Raw genomic sequence first — 25,073 nt, forward strand, 5'->3', positions numbered from 1 at the left:
TAATATCTTTTTTCAATTTATGTTGGAAATTGTTAAAAGACTTACGAAATTTTATTTTGTTCATAATTTTCAGCAGGTCCGCCTCGAAATCTTCCAAGCCTTTAATCCTGGGAGGGAATTTTTGGGATTTTATACGATAGAAATTGTTTTCCCTGGTGTCCGCTTCTGTATCAAAAAATTAATATAATTTTTATAACGAAAAATGCGAGTGAAGACGTATATGTTTACATAGCGATGTATAAGTACGCAGGCAAGCAGAATTATAAAACAGTAATTTCCCTTTATATAACGGTATTTTTTCATAGCGTTTTTTCAGATGGCCAGATAACCGAAGAGATGGCGTCGTGGATTCCCACTTCGGCATCTGAAACTCAGAGTTTTATCTTGACTATCGAGTAATGTAACAGTCATCTCTTGAGCAATACCACCAAAAAAATTTTTTTCCCTCTGCTTCCCTTCTCGGGATCATTCCTCTCCTTGTTTCCGAAGAGGAGCTCCGCTCGAAACGTTTTAAACCCTCCTTCCCTTCTCAATGAGCATCAAATATACTTTAATTGTTCCACGTCCTCGTGTGCTGTGTTTTTTTCTGGTTTTCTTGTTGTGATAACTATATATATATATATTATATATATGTATATGTATATATATGGCTCTGTCGTAACGTTGTGAGTTCAAATTCCGCGGAGGTTGACTTTGCCTTTCATCCTTTCGGGGTCGATAAATTAAGTACCAGTTCCGCACTGGGTCAATGTAATCGACTTAATACCTATGTCTGTCCTTGTTTGTCCCCTCCATGTTTAGCCCCTTGTGGGTAATAAAGAAATACGTATTTCGTCTGCCGTTAAGTGTTCTGGGTTCAAATTCCGCCGAGGTTGACTTTGCCTTTCATCCTTTCGGGGTCGATAAATTAAGTACCAGTTACGCACTGGTGTCGATGTAATCGACTTAATCCGTTTGTCCCCTCTGTGTTTAGCCCCTTGTGGGTAGTAAAGAAATAGGTATAAGTACCGGATACATTTCAAGAAAGTTTTTTTTATATATATATATGGGAGGTTAGGGTGGGAGATAAGGGTTTCTGTTATCTTCAGAAATGTAAACAAAGCCACTTCCGGTGCTTACGGTACCTATACCGAAGAATCACCATAAACTTCCTCTTTCTGTTGGTATTTGATATTAAGAAGGTGGCGAGCTAGCAGAACCGTTAGCACGCTGGACGAAATGCTTAGCGGTGTTTCGTCTGCCGCTACGTTCTGAGGTCAAATTCCGCCGAGGTCGACTTTGCCTTTCATCCCTTCGGGGTCGATAAATTAAGTACCAGTTACGCACTGGGGTCGATGTAATCGACTTAATCTCTTTGTCTGTCCTTGTTTGTCCCCTCTATGTTTAGCCCCTTGTAGGTCATAAAGAAATAGGTATTTGATATTAAGATTTAGGGAATATCGAAAATTAGAGTGGAGCTTCAAAGGGAGAACGAAACGTTGAAAGCAATAAGACAACTACCTATTTCTTTATTGCCAACAAGGGGCTAAACACAGAGGGGACAAACAAGGACAGATAAAGGGATTAAGTGGAATACATCAACCCCAGTGCGTAACTGGTACTTAATTTATCGACTCCGAAAGGACGGAAGGCAAAGTCGACCTCGGCGGAATTATAGCTTCAGTAACGTTTATCATCAAAATAAGCTTCAAAATAAACATACGTACTTATGACATGTATACAATATAAATGTTTGTGTGTATATAATACTTACATATTAATATAGAGAGTCAACGGGGAAGATGTGACGGAACTGAAGTCAGAGCGGACAATAACAGCTTCGAAAGAATTTCTAGGTTTTTACAACAAACGTTGGTTTATATTTTTTTAAATCTACATAATAAAAGAATGCTGTTTGTATACGTTTACACGGTTGATTATCAGTCCTATAAGTTCAATTCTGTCCGTTAAAAGGATGGGTAATTAAACAGGAGCAGGTGCGACCATTTTTAAAGGTCTTAAACAATTAATTGCCAGGGGAAGTAACTCTTTTTCTTCGCTTTGCTTTGCTTCTTCAACTCTTGTTGAGGCTGTTGCGATAAAACCAGCATGTATTAGGCATTTTAAACCTCGCGCGGCCCATTCCTCTCCGGGTCGAAAGCATCTTTTTTTTTTTTATTGCCCACAAGGGGCTAAACACAGAGAGACGGATTAGGTCGATTACGTCGACCTCTAGTGCGTAACTGGTACTTATTTAATCGACCCCGAAAGGATGAAAGGTAAAGTCGACCTCGGCGGAATTTGAACTCAAAACGTAGCATCAGACGAAATACTGCTGAGCATTTCGCCCGGCAGTATTTCGTCTGATGCTACGTTCTGAGTTCAAATTCCGCCGAGGTCGACTTTACCTTTCATCCTTTCGGGGTCGAAAGCATCATCTAAGCTCTCAAGTCATACTCGCTTGTGAATGTCTGTTAAGCTTACATACATGCACACGATTCTATTTTCCCGCATCAGCCTTCATTTAAATAAGTCCTGGGGTACTTTATATAGTTTATTTGATAATTCGGATCTTTTCGCTTTGACCGACAGATTTTTAAAAATAATTTCTTTGTAACTAAACACTTTTAAACTTAGTATACTGGTAGAATGTGTTTATAAAACATCTTTTTCCCTTGGCTTTCTTGAGAAAATTCTGTAGTTTGTAAGCTATTTCTTGGAATTCAGCAATTTCAACCAATCAATGACGTCTATTCAGGTGAATACAATTACTGCTGTTGTTTGTCAACAAGTTCAACAACAGCGTCCGGTAAGAATTTAAACAAACTACAGAATTTTCTCAAGAAATCCAACAGAAAAAAATGTTTTATAAACACATTCTACCAGTATACGAAGTTTAAAAGTGTTTAGTTACAAAGAAATTATTTTAAAAATCTGCCGGTCAAAGTGAGATTTGATAATTCTTCTTCATCCTCATTATTATCATGATGAGAAGACTCGTCAAGCAAAGTGAATTCGTAGTTGTGGTCGATGCTGGTGTTTAGAAAGCTCCTACCCCTACTGGTGGCAATGGGTCTCTTGCTAAGAGTGAAAGTTAGATTGTATGATGCATGCGTGCGTATAGCCATGCTTCACGGTAGTGAAACACGGGCTGTGACTGCAGAGGACATGTGTAAACTTGAAAGAAATGAAGCTAACATGATCCGCTGGATGTGTAATGTCAGTGTGCACACATGACAGAGTGTAAGCGCCCTGAGAGAAATACTGGACATAAGAAGCATCAGATGTGGTGTGCAAGAGAGACGTTTGCGCTGGTATGGTCATGTACTGCGGATGGATGAGGAGAAATGCGTGAAGTGCCACTGTTGCAGCGTCCTAGCTACCCAGACCCCGTTCGAACCGTCCAACCCGTACTAGCAGGGAAAACGGACGTTAAACGATGATGATGTTGATGAATTTTTTGTTGAATATATGCCAAGATTGAATAAAAGACATGTAAGAATACACCAAAAACAGCTCCAGGTTGCTTCATATATTCGCTTAGGGGACAGCATAAATAATGATGGGTATGGAAATAATCTGGGGCAATTGTGCATCCTTCCATTGAGCTTCACAAATGGACCCCACCCCTACTATTTGCATGAAAGAACACAAGATGTTGTGACATATGTACGAAATTATGGTAGACCAGATATATTTATTATAACTTTTACATGTGACCCAAAATGGCCTGAAATACAAAAGAAACTCTTTCTTCATCAACAGGCACACCTTAGACAAGATCTCATAGCATGGGTTTTTCACTTAAAATAAAATAATATGATGATGCACCTCTTTTCTAAATCATATATCCTTGGGGAAGTTCACTGTTTTATGTATATAGTGGAATGACAGAAAAGGGGATTACCTCATGCCTGTATTTTACTCTGGATATGCACAAAAATAAACTCAACCAAATTATGTATATCATAATACTTAGAATGTAGCTCCTGAGAAGCAGTGAAAGTAATTACTCGATCAACGATGGGTATTGCTGCTAGTCTATATATATAAAAGAGAAATTCTGTTTGTTTGTTTGTTTGTCCAGCAAAATGGAAGTAAATTGTTCAAAGGAAGCTATTATGCTTTGTCTATATATATAAAATCGAAATTCCCTTTCTTTCATTCACCGGCAAATTGAAAGTACCTGTCTGCTATTGCCTAATTTGTCTCCCCTGCAATGGCCCATAACACTATGATGGATGGATAAAAGAGGGCTGAGAAGGGCTGGAACATGGAAATGAACAGCTTATTGAGCTAAGAATGGTGGAGTTAACCTTTTATCTCATACTCATTGGGTCTGTGAATTGTCTAGTTTATGATTGGGTCAATACAAGTCTTGGTTTTAGATGTTGGACATACAAAATGACAGAAGAATACTTAAAGAGTAAAACAGCTTTATTTAGATTTCACGTTACAAATATTCACAAAGGTTGATGAGGCAATTTCAACCAATCAATGACGTCTATTGAGATGAATACAATTACTGCTGTTGTTTGTCAACAAGTTCAACAACAACGTCCGGTGAGAAATTAAACAAGAAATAGCATACAAACTACAGAATTTTCTCAAGAAATCCAAGAGAAAAAGATATTTTATAAACACATTCTACCAGTATACGAAGTTTAAAAGTGTTTAGTTACAAATAAATCATTTTTAAAACCTGCCAGTCAAAGTGAATAGTTCTGATAATTCTTCTTCATCCTCATTATTATCATGTTGAGAAGACTCGTCAAGCAAAGTGTATTCGTAGTTGTGGTCGATGCTGGTGTCACGTAACTGGCACCCGTCCAGGTGACACGCTAAAAGCATCCATTACACTCTTGGACTGGTTGGCGTTAGGAAGGACATCCAACCGTAGAAGCCATGCCAAATCAGACTGGAACTTGGTGAAGCTCTCTGGCTTACCGGTTCCAGTCAAACCGTTTGACCTATGCCAGCAAGTAGGAATTGATAAGATGTACCCAGTGTAAGCTATGGACACATAAGAGGTGCAGCAACATCAAAGGAAAATTAACTGAGAAGATAGCTTTCATGTGCGGCAAATGCACAGGGACAATAGACACCACAGATACTCAGAAAACAGATTCCATCACACTCCAGGGGGAGAAACTAGAAGTAGGTGATTGTCTCTGCTACCTGGGTGACAAAGTTAGTAGATGGGCTGGATGTTCAGAGGGTGTCACCACTAGATACGAATAGCCTGGGCAAAGTTTAGAAAGCTCCTACCCCTACTGGTGGCAAAGGGTCTCTCGCTCAGAGTGAAAGTTAGATTGTATGATGCATGTGTGCGAACTGTCATGCTTCACGGTAGTGAAAAATGGGTTGTGACTGCAGAGGACATACGTAGACTTGAAAGAAATGAAGCTAACATGATCCGCTGGATGTGTAATGTCAGTGTGCACACATGACAGAGTGTAAGCGCCCTGAGAGAAATGCTGGACATAAGAAGCATCAGATGTGATGTGCAAGAGCGACGTTTGCGCTGGTATGGTCATGTACTGCGGATGAATGAGGAGAAATGTGTAAAGTGCCACTGTTGCAGCGTCCTGGCTTCCCGGACCCCAGTCGAACCGTCCAACCCGTACTAGCATGGAAAACAGACGTTAAACGATGATGTTGATGAATTTTTTGTTGACATGTACGCCAAGATTGAATCAAAGACTCACCTATGTAAGAACACACCAAAAACAGCTCCAGGTTGCTTCATATATTCGCTTAGGGGACAGCATAAATAATGATGGGTATGGAAATAATCTGGGGCAATTGTGCATCCTTCCATTGAGTTTCATAAGTGAACCCCACCCCCACTATATGCATGAAAGAACACAAGTCTTGGTTTTAGATGTTGGACATACAAAATGACAGAAGAATACTTAAAGAGTAAAACAGCTTTATTTAGATTTCACATTATAAATATTCACAAAGGTTGATGAGGTTACCATTCAAGATTTTGGCCCTTACAAAGGTGATGACAAACAATTGTGGCAATTCACACAGAATATTACACGCTTCATTTATAATAAAAGGTTCCTCTTCTGTGTGTATACATTTGTGTCCAGTTAAATAATGATTTTAGAGTGACTTGGTCGAAAAGAAGAAGTCATGGTACAAGGATAACATTTTACACCTTAGTTTTCATGTCAAATGTCTGATTTGATTGAAGTTTACAAGATTATCTACCATCATTCCAGCAACTTTGGTCACTTTTTTGAAGTCCATACCTCAACTAGCCATGGACATGCTTATAAAATAAAAAAAAAACAAAAACAGTGCAGCACCCATGGCTCTCAGAGATAATCTTTCATATGCACAATTAGTGAAGCGGGGAATAAACTATACGTTGACTGCAACCATCAAAACTTTCAGGTCTCCCCAAATACGTCATCACAACCCCTGATGTGCCTATGGTCTCTTTCCTCTTAGTGGTTCTATCCCTGCATGCATTTCTGGGGACATTTTGTGTTTTATTGTGTACAGTGCATCTACTTTAAGCTTTCCCTGCTGTCTTTATTTCACAACTATATGTCTTCTTTCTATTTCTTTATTTAACTTTTTCCAATGGGAAAAGTATACGATAAACTCATTATCATAAGACAGAAGATGATTTGGGAGAATGATTTACTAGAGATAATACAGTGATGTAGTTTCTATGCTGGATGGATGCATTTATGGGAAATTAACTCAGCACCTTGAGAGAATGATTCTCCGCAGATATCACCTTGACTTTATTTTTCCTCCATATGGATGCATTTGTGATTAGATAAGTGATGGTTCTGAGAAAATGATATGCCGCAGATATCACAGTGATATGGTTTCTATCCTGTATGAATACGTTTGTGACAAGTTAGGTTTTGATTCTGAGTGAATGATTCTCCACAGATATCACAGTGATATGGTTTCTCACCTGTATGAATACGTTTATGTTTAGTTAAGCTACCGTTATCAGAGAAAGATTTGCCACAAATATCACACTGATATGGTTTTTCTCCTGTATGAATACGTTTGTGACTAGTTAGGTTTTGATTCTGAGTGAATGATTCTCCACAGGTAACACACTGATATGGTTTCTCACCTGTATGAATACGTTTATGTTTAGTTAAGCTACCGTTATCAGAGAAAGATTTGCCACAAATATCACACTGATATGGTTTTTCTCCTGTATGAATACGTTTGTGACTAGTTAGGTTTTGATTCTGAGTGAATGATTCTCCACAAATATCACACTGATATGGTTTCTCTCCTGTATGAATACGTTTATGTTCAGTTATATTACTAGTACGAGAGAAAGATTTACCACAAATATCACACTGATATGGTTTCTCACCTGTATGAATACGTTTATGCGTAGTTAAGCTACCGCTAGCAGAGAAAGATTTACCACAAATATCACACTGATATGGTTTCTCCCCTGTATGAATACGTTTATGTTTAGTTACATCACTAGTGTGAGGGAAAGATTTACCACAAATATCACACTGATATGGTTTCTCACCAGTATGAATACGTTTATGCGTAGTTAAGCTACCGCTAGCAGAGAAAGATTTACCACAAATATCACACTGATATGGTTTCTCCCCTGTATGAATACGTTTATGTTTAGTTACATCACTATTACGAGAGAAAGATTTACCACAGATATCACACTGATTTGGTTTCTCCCCTGTATGAATACGGTTATGTTTAGTTAAGCTACCGCTATGAGAGAAAGATTTACCACAAATATCACACTGATATGGTTTCTCACCTGTATGAATACGATTGTGACTCGTTAGGTTTTGATTCTGAGAGAATGATTCTCCACAGATATCACAGTGATAAGGTTTCTCCCCTGTATGAATACGTTTATGTTTAGTTACAGCACTAGCGTGAGAGAATGATTTACCACAAATATCACACTGATATGGTTTCTCACCTGTATGAATGTATTTGTGTTTAGATAAGTGTTGATTCTGAGAAAATGATTTGCCGCAGATTTCACACTGATATGGTTTCTCTCCTGTATGAATACGTTTGTGATTAGTCAAACTAGATGTTTGAGAGAATGATTTGCCACAGATATCACATTGATATGATTTCTTTCCTGTATAATACATTTGTAAACAGTTAAATGATGGATTTGCAAGAATGATTTACCACACGTATCACACTGATGGATATTTCTCTCCTGTATGAATAGGTTTCTGGGTCTTTAAGCTTCTACAGATATCACAGTGATAAAGGTGTTCCTCTGTATGAATATGCTTTCTCTGAGAGACTGATATTTTTACAGATATTGCAGTCACATAATTTCCATCACTTATTTGACAACTCTTCAGGGAAAAAAAAAATCAATCCTTTATCATCTCTGCATCATGAAAACTTCAATAATTTTTCTTCTTTCACCAAAATATATTATCTCTAGTTTAGTTGTTATAAATCATTCCTGACAAATATTCCTTCAGCTACGTTTCCATCAACTGTAATCTCTGCTGTAATTTGGAAACGTTGCAATCTCCTTTGTAAAATGAATCCAAGTTTATTTAGAATGCAAGATTATCTCGTACAGGTTCCAGAGAGCAAACACAGAGAAGTGTTGTTTATAATCTCACCCAAGAGGAAATATTTCACCTCAGCTTCATATTAAACGAGGTTATATCAATTCTGTATAAAAATTCCTTCCTATAGTCTTTAAAAGATGAGGAATATATTCTGGTGATGTTTCTGTTGTAACAATTCTATTATTCCATTATTCTGAAACAACAGAAATAATATAAGATAGAGAATACATTTAAACCGTAGAAATGGCAACAGCGAATATTTCCTACATTTCTGTACAGATAAATTATAGATACTCTTTTACTTGTTTCAGTCATTTGACTGTGGCCATGCTGAAGCACCGCCTTTAGTCGAGCATATCTATCCCAGGGCTTATTCTATGTAAGCCTAGTACTTATTCCATTGGTCTCTTTTGCCGAACCGCTAGGTTATGGGGACGTAAACACACCAGCATCCGTTGACAAGTGATGTTGGGGGACAAACACAGACACACACATACATACATATATATACGATGGGTTTCTTTCAGTTTCCATCTACCAAATCCACTCACAAGGTTTTAGTCGGCCCGAGGTTATACTAGAAGACACTTGCCCAAGGTGTCACGAGGTGGGATTGAACCCGGAACCATGTGGTTGGTAAGCAAGCTAGTTGCCACACAGCCACTCCTATGCCTTTTCCTGAACAGCTACGTTAAGGAGATGTAAACACAACACCGGTTGCCAAGCAGTAACTGGACACACACACATATTTATATACAACGGGCTTCTTTCAGTTTCCGTCCACCAAATCCACTCCCAAGGCTTTGGTCGGCCCGAGGCTATAGTAGAAGACACTTGCCCAAGGTGCCACACACTGGAACTGAACCCCGAACCATGTTTACAGCAAAAAAATTTGTATTTTTTTTTAAACCTGTCAATTTTTTAAATTCTAAGGTTCCTTTAAATTATTCAACCTTCTTTTAATATAATGGGCCCTTTTAGATTTAAAAAGCCATTCGTTTTAACTGAGTCCCTTTGAATTTATCGACGGCTTTTTAAACTTTGTAACCTTAGATTTCATGGCACCCTCTTCATTATTTTGCTTTGAATTAGCAAAATCGTAGGGGTCCCACTCTGTCTGAACAAGTTCCTAATCACGGCAGGAACATCTACGATAAAAGTCCTGCTATGAGTCGACCTGGGGTTAAACAGCAACAAGAACAACAACAGAACATAAAAATATATACGAACCAGTAAGGGAACTGCTGGAAATAGCAGCTAAAACGTGACAGGGTGGTCACGGTACAGACGCTTTCGACTGTGGGTTCGATCAAGTGGGCTTCACTTTGGTTTCCACATCAAAAAAGAAATGCAAATATTGATGTTGGGGAAATTAAGAAGAGGAAACGGTTGCGACGGTGTCCGCAGTGTCGGGAATGGATGGATCTGATTGGTTGAAATTAGAGAAACATTTCGTTTTTCCTATAACCACGTTCTTCGTATTTATGGATCTGGTTTTCACAATTCTTTTGTGAATTCGTGCGTAGGGTGGCGGGGCTGGTGCTGAAAAGTGCTTGGTTTTAAGGGTATTGCAAAAGGGTGACGCTGTTACCTTTACAGGGGACGTAGGACAATTATATATATACATATATACATATATATATATATATGGCTCTGTCGTTACATTGTGAGTTCAAATTCCGCCGAGGTTGACTTTGCCTTTCATCCTTTCGGTGTCGATAAATTACAGTACCAGTTATGCACTGGGGTCGATCTAATCGACTTAATACTTATCTCTGTCCCAGTTTGTCCCCTCTGATGTTAGCCCCTTGTGGGTAGTAAAGAAAGAGGTATAAGTACCGGATACATTTCAAGAAAGTGTTTTTTTTTATATATGGGGGGTTAGCGGTAGGAGATAAGGGTTTCTGTTATCTTCAGAAATGTAAACAAAGCCACATCTGGTGCTTACGGTACCTATACCGAAGGATCACCATAAACTTCCTCTTTCTGTTGGTATTTGATATTAAGATTTAGGGTATATCGAAAATTAGAGTGGAGCTTCAATGGGAGAACGACACGTTGAAAGTAATAAGACAACTACCTATTTCTTTATTGCCAACAAGGGGACAAACAAGGACAGACAAAGGAATTAAGTCGATTCTATTGACCCCAGTGCGTAACTGGTACTTAATTTATCGACCCCGAAAGGATGAAAAGCAAAGTCGACCTCGGCGGAATTATAGCTTCAGTAACGTTTATCATCAAAATAAGCTTCAAAATAAACATACGTACTTATGACATGTATACAATATAAATGTTTGTGTGTATATAATACTTACATATTAATATAGAGAGTCAACGGGGAAGATGTGACGGAACTGAAGTCAGAGCGGACAATAACAGCTTCGAAAGAATTTCTAGGCTTTTACAACAAACGTTGGTTTATATTTTTTGGAATCTACATAATAAAAGAATGCTGTTTGTATACGTTTACACGGTTGATTATCAGTCCTATAAGTTCAATTGTGTCCGTTAAAAGGATGGGTAATTAAACAGGAGCAGGTGCGACCATTTTTAAAGGTCTTAAACAATTAATTGCCAGGGGAAGTAACTCTTTTTCTTCGCTTTGCTTTGCTTCTTCAACTCTTGTTGAGGCTGTTGCGAAAAAACCAGCATGTATTAGGCATTTTAAACCTCGCGGGGCCCATTCCTCTCCGAGTCGAAAGCATCTATTTCTTTTTTATTGCCCACAAGGGGCTAAACACAGAGAGGACAGACGGACGGATTAAGTCGATTACGTCGACGCCAGTGCGTAACTGCTACTTATTTAATCGACCCCGAAAGGATGAAAGGTAAAGTCGACCTCGGCAGAATTTGAACTCAAAACGTAGCATCAGACGAAATACTGCTGAGCATTTCACCCGGCAGTATTTCGTCTGATGCTACGTTCTGAGTTAAAATTCCGCCGGGGTCGACTTTACCTTTCATCCTTTCGGGGTCGAAAGCATCATCTAAGCTCTCAAGTCATACTCGCTTGCGAATGTCTGTTAAGCTTACATACATGCACACGATTCTATTTTCCAACATCAGCCTTCATTTAAATAAGTCCTGGGGTACTTTATATAGTTTATTTGACAATTCGGATCTTTTCGCTTTGACCGACAGATTTTAAAAATAATTTCTTTGTAACTAAACACTTTTAAACTTAGTATACTGGTAGAATGTGTTTATAAAACATCTTTATCTCTTGGCTTTCTTGAGAAAATTCTGTAATTTGTAAGCTATTTCTTGTTAAATTTCGCGGAAATCGGCAATTTCAACCAATCAATGACGTCTATTGAGGTGAATACAATTACTGCTGTTGTTTGTCAACAAGTTCAACATAGCGTCCGGTGAGAAATTAAACAAGAAATAGCATACAAACTACAGAATTTTCTCAAGAAATCCAAGAGAAAAAGATGTTTTATAAACACATTCTACCAGTATACGAAGTTTAAAAGTGTTTAGTTACAAAGAAATCATTTTTAAAACCTGCCAGTCAAAGTGAATAGTTCTGATAATTCTTCTTCATCCTCATTATTATCATGTTGAGAAGACTCGTCAAGCAAAGTGAATTCGTAGTGGTGGTCGATGCTGTTGTCACGTAACTGGCACCCGTGCAGGTGACACGCTAAAAGCATCCATTACACTCTTGGACTGGTTGGCGTTAGGAAGGACATCCAACCGTAGAAGCCATGCCAAATCAGACTGGAACTTGGTGAAGCTCTCTGGCTTACCAGTTCCAGTCAAATCGTTTGACCTATGCCAGCAAGTAGGAATTGATAAGATGTACCCAGTGTAAGCTATGGACACATAAGAGGTGCAGCAACATCAAAGGAAAATTAACTGAGAAGATAGCTTTCATGTGTGGCAAATGCACAGGGACAATAGACACCACAGATACTCAGAAAACAGATTCCATCACACTCCAGAGGGAGAAACTAGAAGTAGTTGATAGTCTCCGCTACCTAGGTGACAAAGTTAGTAGTGGGGGTGGATGCTCAGAGAGTGTCACCACTAGAATACGAATAGCCTGGGCAAAGTTTAGAAAGCTCCTACCCCTACTGGTGGCAAAGGGTCTCTCGCTCAAAGTGAAATGTAGATTGTATGATGCATGTGTGCGAATTGCCATGATTCATAGTAGTGAAACATAGGCTGTGACTGCAGAGGACATGCGTAGACTTGAAAGAAATGAAGCTAATATGATCCGCTGGATGCGTAATGTCAATGTGCACGCTCGACAGAGTGTAAGCACCCTGAGAGAAATGCTGGACATAAGAAGCATCAAATATGGTGTGCAAGAGAGACGTTTGCGCTGGTATGGTCATGTACTGCGGATGGATGAGGAGAAATGTGTGAAGTGCCACTGTTGCAGCGTCCTTGTTTCCCAGACCCCAGTCGAGCCGTCCTACCCGTACTAGCATGGAGAACAGAGGTTAAACGATGATGTTGATGAATTTTTTGTTGACATGTATGCCAAGATTGAATCAAAGACTCACCTATGTAAGAACACACCAAAAACAGCTCCAGGTTGCTTCATATATTCGCTTAGGGGACAGCATAAATAATGATGGGTATGGAAATAATCTGGGGCAATTGTGCATCCTTCCATTGAGTTTCATAAGTGAACCCCACCCCCACTATATGCATGAAAGAACACAAGTCTTGGTTTCAGTTGTTGGACATACAAAATGACAGAAGAATACTTAAAGAGTAAAACAGCTTTATTTAGATTTCACATTATAAATATTCACAAAGGTTGATGAGGTTACCATTCAAGATTTTGGCCCTTACAAAGGTGATGACAAACAATTGTGGCAATTGACACAGAATATTACACACTTCATTTATAACAAAGGTTCCTCTTCTGTGTGTCTACATTTGTGTCCAGTTAAATAATGATTTTTGAGAGACTTGGTCGAAAAGAAGAAGTCATGGTACAAGGACAACATTTTACACCTTAGTTTTGATGTCAAATGTCTGATTTGATTGAAGTTTGCAAGATTATCTACCATCTTTCCAGCAACTTTGGTCACTTTTTTGAAGTCCATACCTCAACTAGCCATGGACATGCTTATAAAATTAAAAAAAGAAAAAAACAGTGCATCACCCATGGCTTTCAGAGATATTTTTTCATGTGCACAATTAGTGAAGCGGGGAATAAATTATACGTTGACTGCAACCATCAAAGCTTTCAGGTTTCCCTAAATACGTCATCACTACCCCTGATGTTCCTATGCTCTCTTTCCTCTTTGTGGTTCTATCCCTGCATGCATTTCTGGGGACATTTTGTGTTTTATTGTGTACAGTGCATCTACTTTAAGCTTTCCCTACTGTCTTTAGTTCACAACTATATGTCTTCTTTCTATTTCTTCTCTTAACTTTTTCCATTGAGCACAGTATACAATAAATTCAATATCATAAGACAGAAGATGATTTGGGAGAATGATTTACTAGAGATAATATAGTGATGTAGTTTCTATGCTGGATGGATGCATTTATGGGAAATTAACTCAGCACTTTGAGAGAATGATTCTCTGCAGATATCACGTTGACTTTATTTTTCCTCCAAATGGACGCATTTGTGATTAGATAAGTGATGATTCTATCCTGTATGAATACGTTTATGTCTAGTTACATCACTAGTGTGAGAGAAAGATTTACCACAAATATCACACTGATATGGTTTCTCCCCTGTATGAATACGTTTATGTCTAGTTACATCACTAGTGTGAGAGAAAGATTTACCACAAATATCACACTGATATGGTTTCTCACCTGTATGAATACGTTTATGTTTAGTTACATTACTATTATGAGAGAATGATTTACCACAAATATCACACTGATATGGTTTCTCACCTGTATGAATACGTTTATGTTTAGTTACATCACTATTACGAGAGAAAGATTTACCACAAATATCACACTGATATGGTTTCTCCCCTGTATGAATGTATTTGTGAGCAGTTAAGTGTTGATTTCGAGAGAATGATTTACCACAGATATCACATTGATATGATTTCTTTCCTGTATAATACATTTGTAAACAGTTAAATGATGGATTTGCAAGAATGATTTACCACACGTATCACACTGATGGATATTTCTTTCCTGTATGAATAGGTTTCCGGGTCTTTAAGCTTCTACAGATATCACAGTGATAAAGGTGTTCCTCTGTATGAATATGCTTTCTCTGAGACACTGATATTTTTACAGATATTGCAGTCACATAATTTCCATCACTTATTTGACAACTCTTCAGGGAAAAAAAAAAATCAATCCTTATCTTCTCTGCATCATGAAAACTTCAATAATTTTATAATTGAAGTTTGCAAGATTATCTACCATCTTTCCAGCAACTTTGGTCACTTTTTTGAAGTCCATACCTCAACTAGCCATGGACATGCTTATAAAATTTAAAAAAAACAAAAACAGTGCAGCACCCATGGCTTTCAGAGATATTTTTTCATGTGCACAATTAGTGAAGCGGGGAATAAACTATACATTGACTGAAACCATCAAAACTTTCAGGTTTCCCTAAATACGTCATCACTACCACTGATGTTCCTATGCTCTCTTTCCTCTTTGTGGTTCTATCCCTGCATGCATTTCTGGGGACATTTTGTGTTTTATTGTGTACAGTGCATCTACTTCAAGCTTTCACTGCTGTCTTTAGTTCACAACTATATGTCTCCTTTCTATTTCTTCATTCAACTTTTTCCAATGAGCACAGTTTACAATAAACTCATTATCATAAGACAGAAGATGATTTGGGAGAATGACTTACTAGAGATAATATAGTGATGTAGTTTCTATGCTGGATGAATGCATTTATGGGAAATTAACTTCGCACTTTGAGAGAATTATTCTCCGCAGATATCACGTTGACTTTATTTTTCCTCCATATGGACGCATTTGTGATTAGATAAGTGATGATTCTATCCTGTATGAATACGTTTATGTCTAGTTACATCACTAGTGTGAGAGAAAGATTTACCACAAATATCACACTGATATGGTTTCTCCCCTGTATGAATACGTTTATGTCTAGTTACATCACTAGTGTGAGAGAAAGATTTACCACAAATATCACACTGATATGGTTTCTCACCTGTATGAATACGTTTATGTTTAGTTACATCACTAGCACGAGAGAAAGATTTACGACAAATATCACACTGATATGGTTTCTCACCTGTATGAATACGTTTATGTTTAGTTACATCACTATTATGAGAGAAGGATTTACCACAAATATCACACTGATATGGTTTCTCTCCCGTATGAATACGTTTATGTTTATTTACATCACTATTATGAGAGAAGGATTTACCACAAATATCACACTGATATGGTTTCTCACCTGTATGAATACGTTTGTGACTGGTTAAGTTTTGATTCTGAGAGAATGATTCTCCACATATATCACACTGATATGGTTTCTCACCTGTATGAATACGTTTGTGACTGGTTAAGTTATGATTCTGAGAGAATGATTCTCCACAGATATCACACTGATATGGTTTCTCCCCTGTATGAATACGTTTATGTTTAGTTACATCACTATTACGAGAGAAAGATTTACCACAAATATCACACTGATATGGTTTCTCACCTGTATGAATGTATTTGTGAGCAGTTAAGTGTTGATTTCGAGAGAATGATTCTCCACAGATATCACACTGATATGGTTTCTCCCCTGTATGAATACGTTTATGTTTAGTTACATCACTAGTACGAGAGAAAGATTTACGACAAATATCACACTGATATGGTTTCTCACCTGTATGAATACGTTTATGTTTAGTTACATCACTATTATTAGAGAAGGATATACCACAGATATCACACTGATATGGTTTCTCTCCCGTATGAATACGTTTATGTTTATTTAAATCACCATTATGAGAGAAGGATTTACCACAAATATCACACTGATATGGTTTCTCACCTGTATGAATACGTTTGTGACTGGTTAAGTTTTGATTCTGAGAGAATGATTCTCCACATATATCACACTGATATGGTTTCTCACCTGTATGAATACGTTTGTGACTGGTTAAGTTATGATTCTGAGAGAATGATTCTCCACAGATATCACACTGATATGGTTTCTCCCCTGTATGAATGTATTTGTGAGCAGTTAAGTGTTGATTTCGTGAGAATGATTTACCACAGATATCACACTGATATGATTTCTTTCCTGTATAATACATTTGTAAACAGTTAAATGATGGAATTGCAAGAATGATTTACCACACGTATCACACTGATGGATATTTCTTTCCTGTATGAATAGGTTTCTGGGTCTTTACGCTTCTACAGATATCACAGTGATAAAGGTGTTCCTCTGTATGAATATGCTTTCTCGGAGAGACTGATATTTTTACAGATATTGCAGTCACATAATTTCCATCACTTATTTGACAACTCTTCAGGGGAAAAAAAAAATCAATCCTTTATCTTCTCTGCATCATGAAAACTTCAATAATTTTTCTTCTTTCACCAAAATATATATCTTTTAGTTTAGTTGTTAGAAATCATTCTTGACAAATATTCCTTCAGCTACGTTTCCATCAACTGTAATCTCTGCTGTAATTTGGAAACGTTGCAATCTCCTTTGTAAATTGAATCCAAGTTTATTTAGAATGCAAGATTATCTCGTACAGTTTCCAGAGAGCAAACACAGAGAAGTGTTGTTTATAATCTCACCCAAGAGGAAATATTTCACCTCAGCTTCATATTAAACGAGGTTATATCAATTCTGTATAAAAATTCCTTCTGTTAGTCTTTAAAAGATGTTGAATATATTCTGGTGATGTTTCTGTTGTAACAATTCTATTATTCCATTATTCTGAAACAACAGAAATAATATAAGATAGAGAATACATTTAAACCGTAGAAATGGCAACAGCGAATATTTCCTACATTTCTGTACAGATAAATTATAGATACTCTTTTACTTGTTTCAGTCATTTGACTGTGGCCATGCTGGAGCACCGCCTTTAGTCGAGCATATCTACTCCAGGGCTTATTCTATGTAAGCCTAGTACTTATTCTATCGGTCTCTTTTGCCGAACCGCCAGTTTACGGGGGCGTAAACACACCAGCATCGGTTCTCAAGTGATGTTGGGGGACAAACACAGACACACACATACATATATATACGACGGGCTGCTTTCAGTTTCCATCTACCAAATCCACTCACAAGGCTTTAGTCGGCCCGAGGCTATACTAGAAGACATTTGCCCAAGGTGTCAAGAGGTGGGATTGAATCCGGAACCATGTGGTTGGTAAGGATGCTACTTACCACACAGCCACTCCTACGCCTTTTCCTGAACAGCTACGTTACGGAGATGTAAACACAACACCGGTTGCCAAGCAGTAACTGGACACACACACATATTTATATACAACGGGCTTCTTTCAGTTTCCGTCCACCAAATCCACTCCCAAAGCTTTGGTCGGCCTGGGTCTATAGTAGAAGACACTTGCCCAAGGTGCCACGCACTGGAACTGAACCCCGAACCATGTTTACAGCAAAATAATTTTTTTTTTTTTAAAAACCTGTCAATTTTTTAAATTCAAAGGTTCCATTAAAATTATTCAACCTTCTTTTAATATAATGGGCCCTTTTAGATTTAAAAAGCCATTCGTTTTAACTGAGTCCCTTTGAATTTATCGAGGGCTTTTTAAACTTTGTAACCTTAGATTTCATGGCACCCTCTTCATTATTTTGCTTCGAATTAGCAAAATCGTAGGGGTCCCACTCTGTCTCAACACGTTCCTAGTCACGGCAGGAACATCTACGATAAAAGTCCTGCTATGAGTCGACCTGGGGTTAAACAGCAACAAGAACAACAACAGAACATAAAAATATATACGAACCAGTAAGGGAACTGCCGGAAATAGCAGCTAAAAACGTGACAGGGTGGTCACGGTAAAGACGCTTTCGACTGTGGGTTCGATCAAGTGGGCTTCACTTCAGTTTCCACATCAAAAAAGAAATGCAAATATTGATGTTGGGGAAATTAAGAAGAGGAAACGGTTGCGACGGTGTCCGCAGTGTCGGGAATGGATGGATCTGATTGGTTGAAATTAGAGAAACAATTCGTTTTTCCTTTAACCACGTGCTTCGTATTTATGGATCTGGTTTTCACTATTCTTTTGTGAATTCGTGCGTAGGGTGGCGGGGCTGGTGTTGAAAAGTGCTTGGTTTTAAGGGTATTGCAAAAGGGTGACGCTGTTACCTTTACAGGGGACGTAGGACAACTATATATATACATACATATATATATATATAAGGCTCTGTCGTTACATGTGAGTTCAAATTCCGCCGAGGTTGACTTTGCCTTTCATCCATTCGGGGTCGATAAATTAAAGTACCAGTTATGCACTGGAGTCGATCTAATCGACTTAATACCTATCACTGTCCCAGTTTGTCCCCTCTGTGTTTAGCCGATTGTGGGTAGTAAAGAAATAGGGGTTAATATAGGGCGTTATAGGTAAAAGTACCGGTCGCACCTCGGAAAATTCACATCGGGAAGTTCCGAAAGCGTCTGAGGAGCTGACCCGGGCACCAAAACAAAAACAAAAGTGTAATATGTGTAAAACAACTTGCTCTAAACGAATATGACAAAAAAAATGCGAAATAGGTATAAGTACCGGATACATTTCAAGAAAGTGTGTTTTTTTTTTATATGGGGGGTTAGCGGTAGGAGATAAGGGTTTCTGTTATCTTCAGAAATGTAAACAAAGCCACATCTGGTGCTTACGGTACCTATACCGAAGGATCACCATAAACTTCCTCTTTCTGTTGGTATTTGATATTAAGATTTAGGGTATATCGAAAATTAGAGTGGAGCTTCAAAGGGAGAACGAAATGTTGAAAGTAATAAGACAACTACCTATTTCTTTATTGCCAACAAGGGGCTAAACACAGAGGGGACAAACAAGGACAGACAAAGGAATTAAGTCGATTATATCGACTCCAGTGCGTAACTGGTACTTAATTTATCGACCCCGAAAGGATGAAAAGCAAAGTCGACCTCGGCGGAATTATAGCTTCAGTAACGTTTATCATCAAAATAAGCTTCAAAATAAACATACGTACTTATGACATGTATACAATATAAATGCTTGTGTGTATATAATACTTACATATTAATATAGAGAGTCAACGGGGAAGATGTGACGGAACTGAAGTCAGAGCGGACAATAACAGCTTCGAAAGAATTTCTAGGTTTTTACAACAAACGTTGGTTTATATTTTTTGAAATCTACATAATAAAAGAATGCTGTTTGTATACCTTTACACGGTTGATTATCAGTCCTATAAGTTCAATTGTGTCCGTTAAAAGGATGGGTAATTAAACAGGAGCAGGTGCGACCATTTTTAAAGGTCTTAAACTATTAATTGCCAGGGGAAGTAACTCTTTTTCTTCGCTTTGCTTGCTTCTTCAACTCTTGTTGAGGCTGTTGCGAAAAAATCAGCATGTATTAGGCATTTTAAACCTCGCGGGGCCCATTCCTCTCCGAATAGAAAGCATCTATTTTTTTTTTATTGCCCACAAGGGGCTAAACACAGAGAGGACAAACAAGGACAGACAGACGGATTAAGTCGATTATATCGACGCCAGTGCGTAACTGCTACTTATTTAATCGAAAGGATGAAAGGTAAAGTCGACCTCGGCGGAATTTGAACTCAGAACGTAGCATCAGACGAAATACTGCTGAGCATTTCACCCGGCAGTATTTCGTCTGATGCTACGTTCTGAGTTCAAATTCCGCCGAGGTCGACTTTACCTTTCATCCTTTCGGGGTCGAAAGCATCATCTAAGCTCTCAAGTCATACTCGCTTGTGAACATCTGTTAAGCTTACATACATGCACACGATTCTATTTTCCAACATCAGCCTTCATTTAAATAAGTCCTGGAGTACTTTATATAGTTTATTTGATAATTCGGATCTTTTCGCTTTGACGGACAGATTTTTAAAATAATATCTTTGTAACTAAGCACTTTTAAACTTAGTATACTGGTAGAATGTGTTTATAAAACATCTTTTTCTCTTGGCTCTCATGAGAAAATTCTGTAGTTTGTAAGCTATTTCTTGTTAAATGTCTCGGATTTTAGCAATTTCAACCAATCAATGACGTCTATTGAGGTGAATCCAATTACTGCTGTTGTTTGTCAACAAGTTCAACAACAACGTCCGGTGAGAAATTAAACAAGAAATAGCATACAAACTACAGAATTTTCTCAAGAAATCCAAGAGAAAAAGATGTTTTATAAACACATTCTACCAGTATACGAAGTTTAAAAGTGTTTAGTTGCAAAGAAATTATTTTTAAAATCTGCTGGTCAAAGTGAGAAGATCTGATAATTCTTCTTCATCCTCATTATTATCATGTTGAGAAGACTCGTCAAGCAAAGTGAATTCGTAGTTGTGGTCGATACTGGTGTCACGTAACTGGCACCCGTGCACGTGACATGCTAAAAGCATCCATTACACTCTTGGACTGGTTGGCGTTAGGAAGGACATCCAACCGTAGAAGCCGTGCCAAATCAGATTGGAACTTGGTGAAGCTCTCTGGCTTACCAGTTCCAGTCAAACCGTTTGACCTATGCCAGTAAGTAGGAATTGATAAGATGTACCCAGTGTTAGGTATGGACACATAAGAGGTGCAGCAACATCAAAGGAAAATTAACTGAGAAGATAGCTTTCATGTGCGGCAAATGCACAGGGACAATAGACACCACAGATACTCAGAAAACAGATTCCATCACACTCCAGGGGGAGAAACTAGAAATAGTTGATAGTTTCCGCTACCTGGGTGACCAAGTTAGTAGTGGGGGTGGATGCTCAGAGAGTGTCACCACTAGAATACGAATAGCTTGGGCTAAGTTTAGAAAGCTCCTACCCCTACTGGTGGCAAAGGGTCTCTCGCTCAGAGTGAAAGTTAGATTGTATGATGCATGCGTGTGTATAGCCATGCTTCACGGTAGTGAAAAATGGGTTGTGACTGCAGAGGACATACGTAGACTTGAAAGAAATGAAGCTAACATGATCCGCTGGATGTGTAATGTCAGTGTGCACACACGACAGAGTGTAAGCGCCCTGAGTGAAATGCTGGACATAAGAAGCATCAGATGTGGTGTGCAAGAGAGACGTCTGCGCTGGAATGGTCATGTACTGTGGATGGATGAAGTGAAATGTGTGAAGTGCCACTGTTGCAGCGTCCTGGCTACCCAGACCCCGGTCGAACCGTGCAACCCGTACTAGCGCGGAAAACGGACTTTAAACGATAATGATGTTGATGAATTTTTTGTTGACATGTACGCCAAAATTGAATCAAAGATTCACCTATATAAGAACACACCAAAAACATCTCCAGGTTGCTTCATGTATTCGCTTAGGGGACAGCATAAATAATGATGGGTATGGAAATAATCTGGGGCAATTGTGCATCCTTCCATTGAGCTTCATAAGTGGACCCCACCCCTACTATATGCATGAAAGAACACAAGAAGCCGTGACATGTGTACAAAATTATGGTAGACCAGATATATTTATTATAACTTTTACATGTGACCCAAAATGGCCTGAAATACAAAAGAAACTCTTTCTTCATCAACAGGCACACCATAGACAAGATCTCATAGAATTGGTTTTTAACTTAAAATAAAATAATATGATGATGCACCCCTTTTCTAAATCATATAGCCTCGGGTAAGTTCACTGTTTTATGAATATAGTGGAATGACAGAAAAGGGAATTACCTCATGCCTGTATTTTACTCTGGCTATGCACAAAAATAAACTCAACCAAATTATGTATATCATAATACTTAGAATGTAGCTCCTGAGAAACAGTGAAAGTAATTACTCGATCAACGATGGGTATTGCTGCTAGTCTATATATATAAAAGAGAGATTCTGTCTGTCTGTTTGTTTGTCGAGCAAAATGGAAGTAAATTGTTCAAAGGAAGCTATTATGCTTTGTCTATATATATAAAATCGAAATTCCCTTTCTTTCTTTCACCGAATGAAAGTACTCGAAAACAAACTTGATAATTTTTCAATCTCTTTTACTTGTTTCAGTCATTTGACTGCGGCCATGCTCGAGCACCGCCTTTAATCGAGCAACTCGACCCCGGGACTTATTCTATCGGTCTATTTTGCCGAACCGCTAAGTAACGGGGACATAAACACACTAGCATCGGTTGCCAAGCAATGCTAGGGGGACAAACACAGACGCACAAACACACACACGCATATATATATATACATATATACCACGGGCAACTTTCAGTTTCCGTCTACCAAATCCACTCACAAGGCTTTGGTCGGCCCGAGACTATAGTAGAAGACCCTTGCCCAAGGTGCTACGCAGTGGAACTGAACCCGGGGGGAAAAATATGTAGTCGATGCAGGAATCGGAATTCAGAGATCCAAGAATATATCTATTGAGCCCCAACGACATTATATAATGATTTATAACAAAATTATCAGTACAATAGTTGACCAAATAAAAGCACGATATTCATCCTTAGAAGAGTTGAAATTCATGGAACTTTCGAATTTCAACAAATTTGATGAGTATTGCAAACAATTTTAAAATCATGGGTACTATTTAAGAAGAGTGGTCCGGTGCGCGCTCCCGAGCATCCACGCCAGCTAGTCGTGACTAGTCGATCCTTACTTTGTGTTTTATTTACTTTGTTTAAAACATTATTTACTTTGTGTTTTTGTGTTTTATATATTTTGTATAAAAAATTTATTTACTTTGCTAGATAGTCGTAGGATCGACTAGCCAGCGCGGATGCGGGAGCACGCGCAACGGGACCACTCTTCTTAAATAGTACCAGGGCGACGTTTTTTTTTAATTCTAGGTCATACGGGGTTGATTGCATATTCAGAATCTCCCATATGTAAATCGTAGGAATTCCAAAATTTGTTTTACTTAAAAATTGCCCGGGGAGGGGGGGGGCAAAGGAATTCATTGCATGCCCAGCCCCGGAAGTCACCGCACGCCACTGACATACTGTTTTTTCGCAACAGCCTCAACAAGAGTTGAAGAAGCAAAGCAAAGCGAAGAAAAAGAGTTACTTCCCCTGGCAATTAATTGTTTAAGACCTTTAAAAATGGTCGCACCTGCTCCTGTTTAATTACCCATCCTTTTAACGGACACAATTGAACTTATAGGACTGATAATCAACCGTGTAAACGTATACAAACAGCATTCTTTTATTATGTAGATTTCAAAAAATATAAACCAACGTTTGTTGTAAAAACCTAGAACTTCTTTCGAAGCTGTTATTGTCCGCTCTGACTTCAGTTCCGTCACATCTTCCCCGTTGACTCTCTATATTAATATGTAAGTATTATATACACACAAACATTTATATTGTATACATGTCATAAGTACGTATGTTTATTTTGAAGCTCATTTTGATGATAAACGTTACTGAGGGTATAATTCTCTAAATCTTAATATCAAAACTGAACCAGTGCATAACTGGTACTTTAATTTATGGACCCCGAAAGGATGAAAGGCAAAGTCGACCTCGGCGGAATTTGAACCCAAAACTCTTAACGGCAGACGAAATACCTATTTCTTTACTACCCACAAGGGGCTAAACTTAGAGGCGACAAACAAGGACAGACATAGGTATTAAGTCGATTACATCGACCCAGTGCGGAACTAGTACTTAATTATCGACCCCGAAAGGATGAAAGGCAAAGTCAACCTCGGCGGAATTTGAACTCACAACGTAACGACAGAGCCATATATATATGTATGTATGTGTGTGTGTGTATGTATGTATGTGTATATATAGTTGTCCTACGTCCCCTGTAAAGATAACAGCGTCACCCTTTTGCAATACCCTTAAAACCAAGCACTTTCCAGCACCAGCCCCGCCACCCTACGCACGAATTCACAAAAGAATTGTGAAAACCAGATCCATAAATACGAAGAACGTGGTTATAGGAAAAACGAAATGTTTCTCTAATTTCAACCAATCAGATCCATCCATTCCCGACACTGCGGACACCGTCGCAACCGTTTCCTCTTCTTAATTTCCCCAACATCAATATTTGCATTTCTTTTTTGATGTGGAAACTGAAGTGAAGCCCACTTGATCGAAACCACACTCGAAAGTGTCTGAACCGTGACCACCCTGTCGCGTTTTTAGCTGCTATTTCCAGCAGTTCCCTTACTGGTTCGTATATATTTTTATGTTCTGTTGTTGTTCTTGTTGCTGTTTAACCCCAGGTCGACTCATAGCAGGACTTTTATCGTAGATGTTCCTGCTGTGACTAGGAACGTGTTCAGACCGAGTGGGACCCCTACGATTTTCCTAATTCGAAGCAAATTAATGAAGAGGGTGCCATGGAATCTAAGGTTACAAAGTTTAAAAAGCCGTCGATAAATTCAAAGGGACTCAGTTAAAACGAATGGCTTTTTAAATCTAAAAGGGCCCATTATAT

At 38.4% G+C, this 25,073-nt stretch overlaps 2 protein-coding genes across 2 annotated transcripts in view; one reads left to right on the forward strand and one right to left on the reverse strand.

Moving 5' to 3' along the window:
* The window catches only part of LOC115225856 (zinc finger protein 271-like), a 46,339-nt gene extending 23,973 nt beyond the window's left edge, over window positions 1-22,366 (reverse strand). The window contains exons 1-6 of the mRNA XM_029796847.2: window positions 22,362-22,366; window positions 19,740-19,817; window positions 16,195-16,523; window positions 15,691-15,774; window positions 7,766-7,849; window positions 7,094-7,261 (exon numbers count right to left, since the gene is read on the reverse strand). Of these exons, the coding sequence (XP_029652707.2) occupies window positions 7,094-7,261; window positions 7,766-7,849; window positions 15,691-15,774; window positions 16,195-16,523; window positions 19,740-19,817; window positions 22,362-22,366 (748 nt within the window). The remainder of the gene's footprint in view (window positions 1-7,093; window positions 7,262-7,765; window positions 7,850-15,690; window positions 15,775-16,194; window positions 16,524-19,739; window positions 19,818-22,361) is intronic.
* A 1,344-nt stretch (window positions 22,367-23,710) lies between these two features.
* The window catches only part of LOC115225881 (zinc finger protein 91-like), a 68,311-nt gene continuing 66,948 nt past the window's right edge, over window positions 23,711-25,073 (forward strand). The window contains exon 1 of the mRNA XM_036514422.1: window positions 23,711-23,958. The gene's annotated coding sequence lies outside the window, so the exon portion shown is untranslated. The remainder of the gene's footprint in view (window positions 23,959-25,073) is intronic.

The sequence above is a fragment of the Octopus sinensis genome, linkage group LG28 (genome assembly GCF_006345805.1).
Source record: "Octopus sinensis linkage group LG28, ASM634580v1, whole genome shotgun sequence".
In the NCBI taxonomy this organism is placed as follows: domain Eukaryota; kingdom Metazoa; phylum Mollusca; class Cephalopoda; order Octopoda; family Octopodidae; genus Octopus; species Octopus sinensis.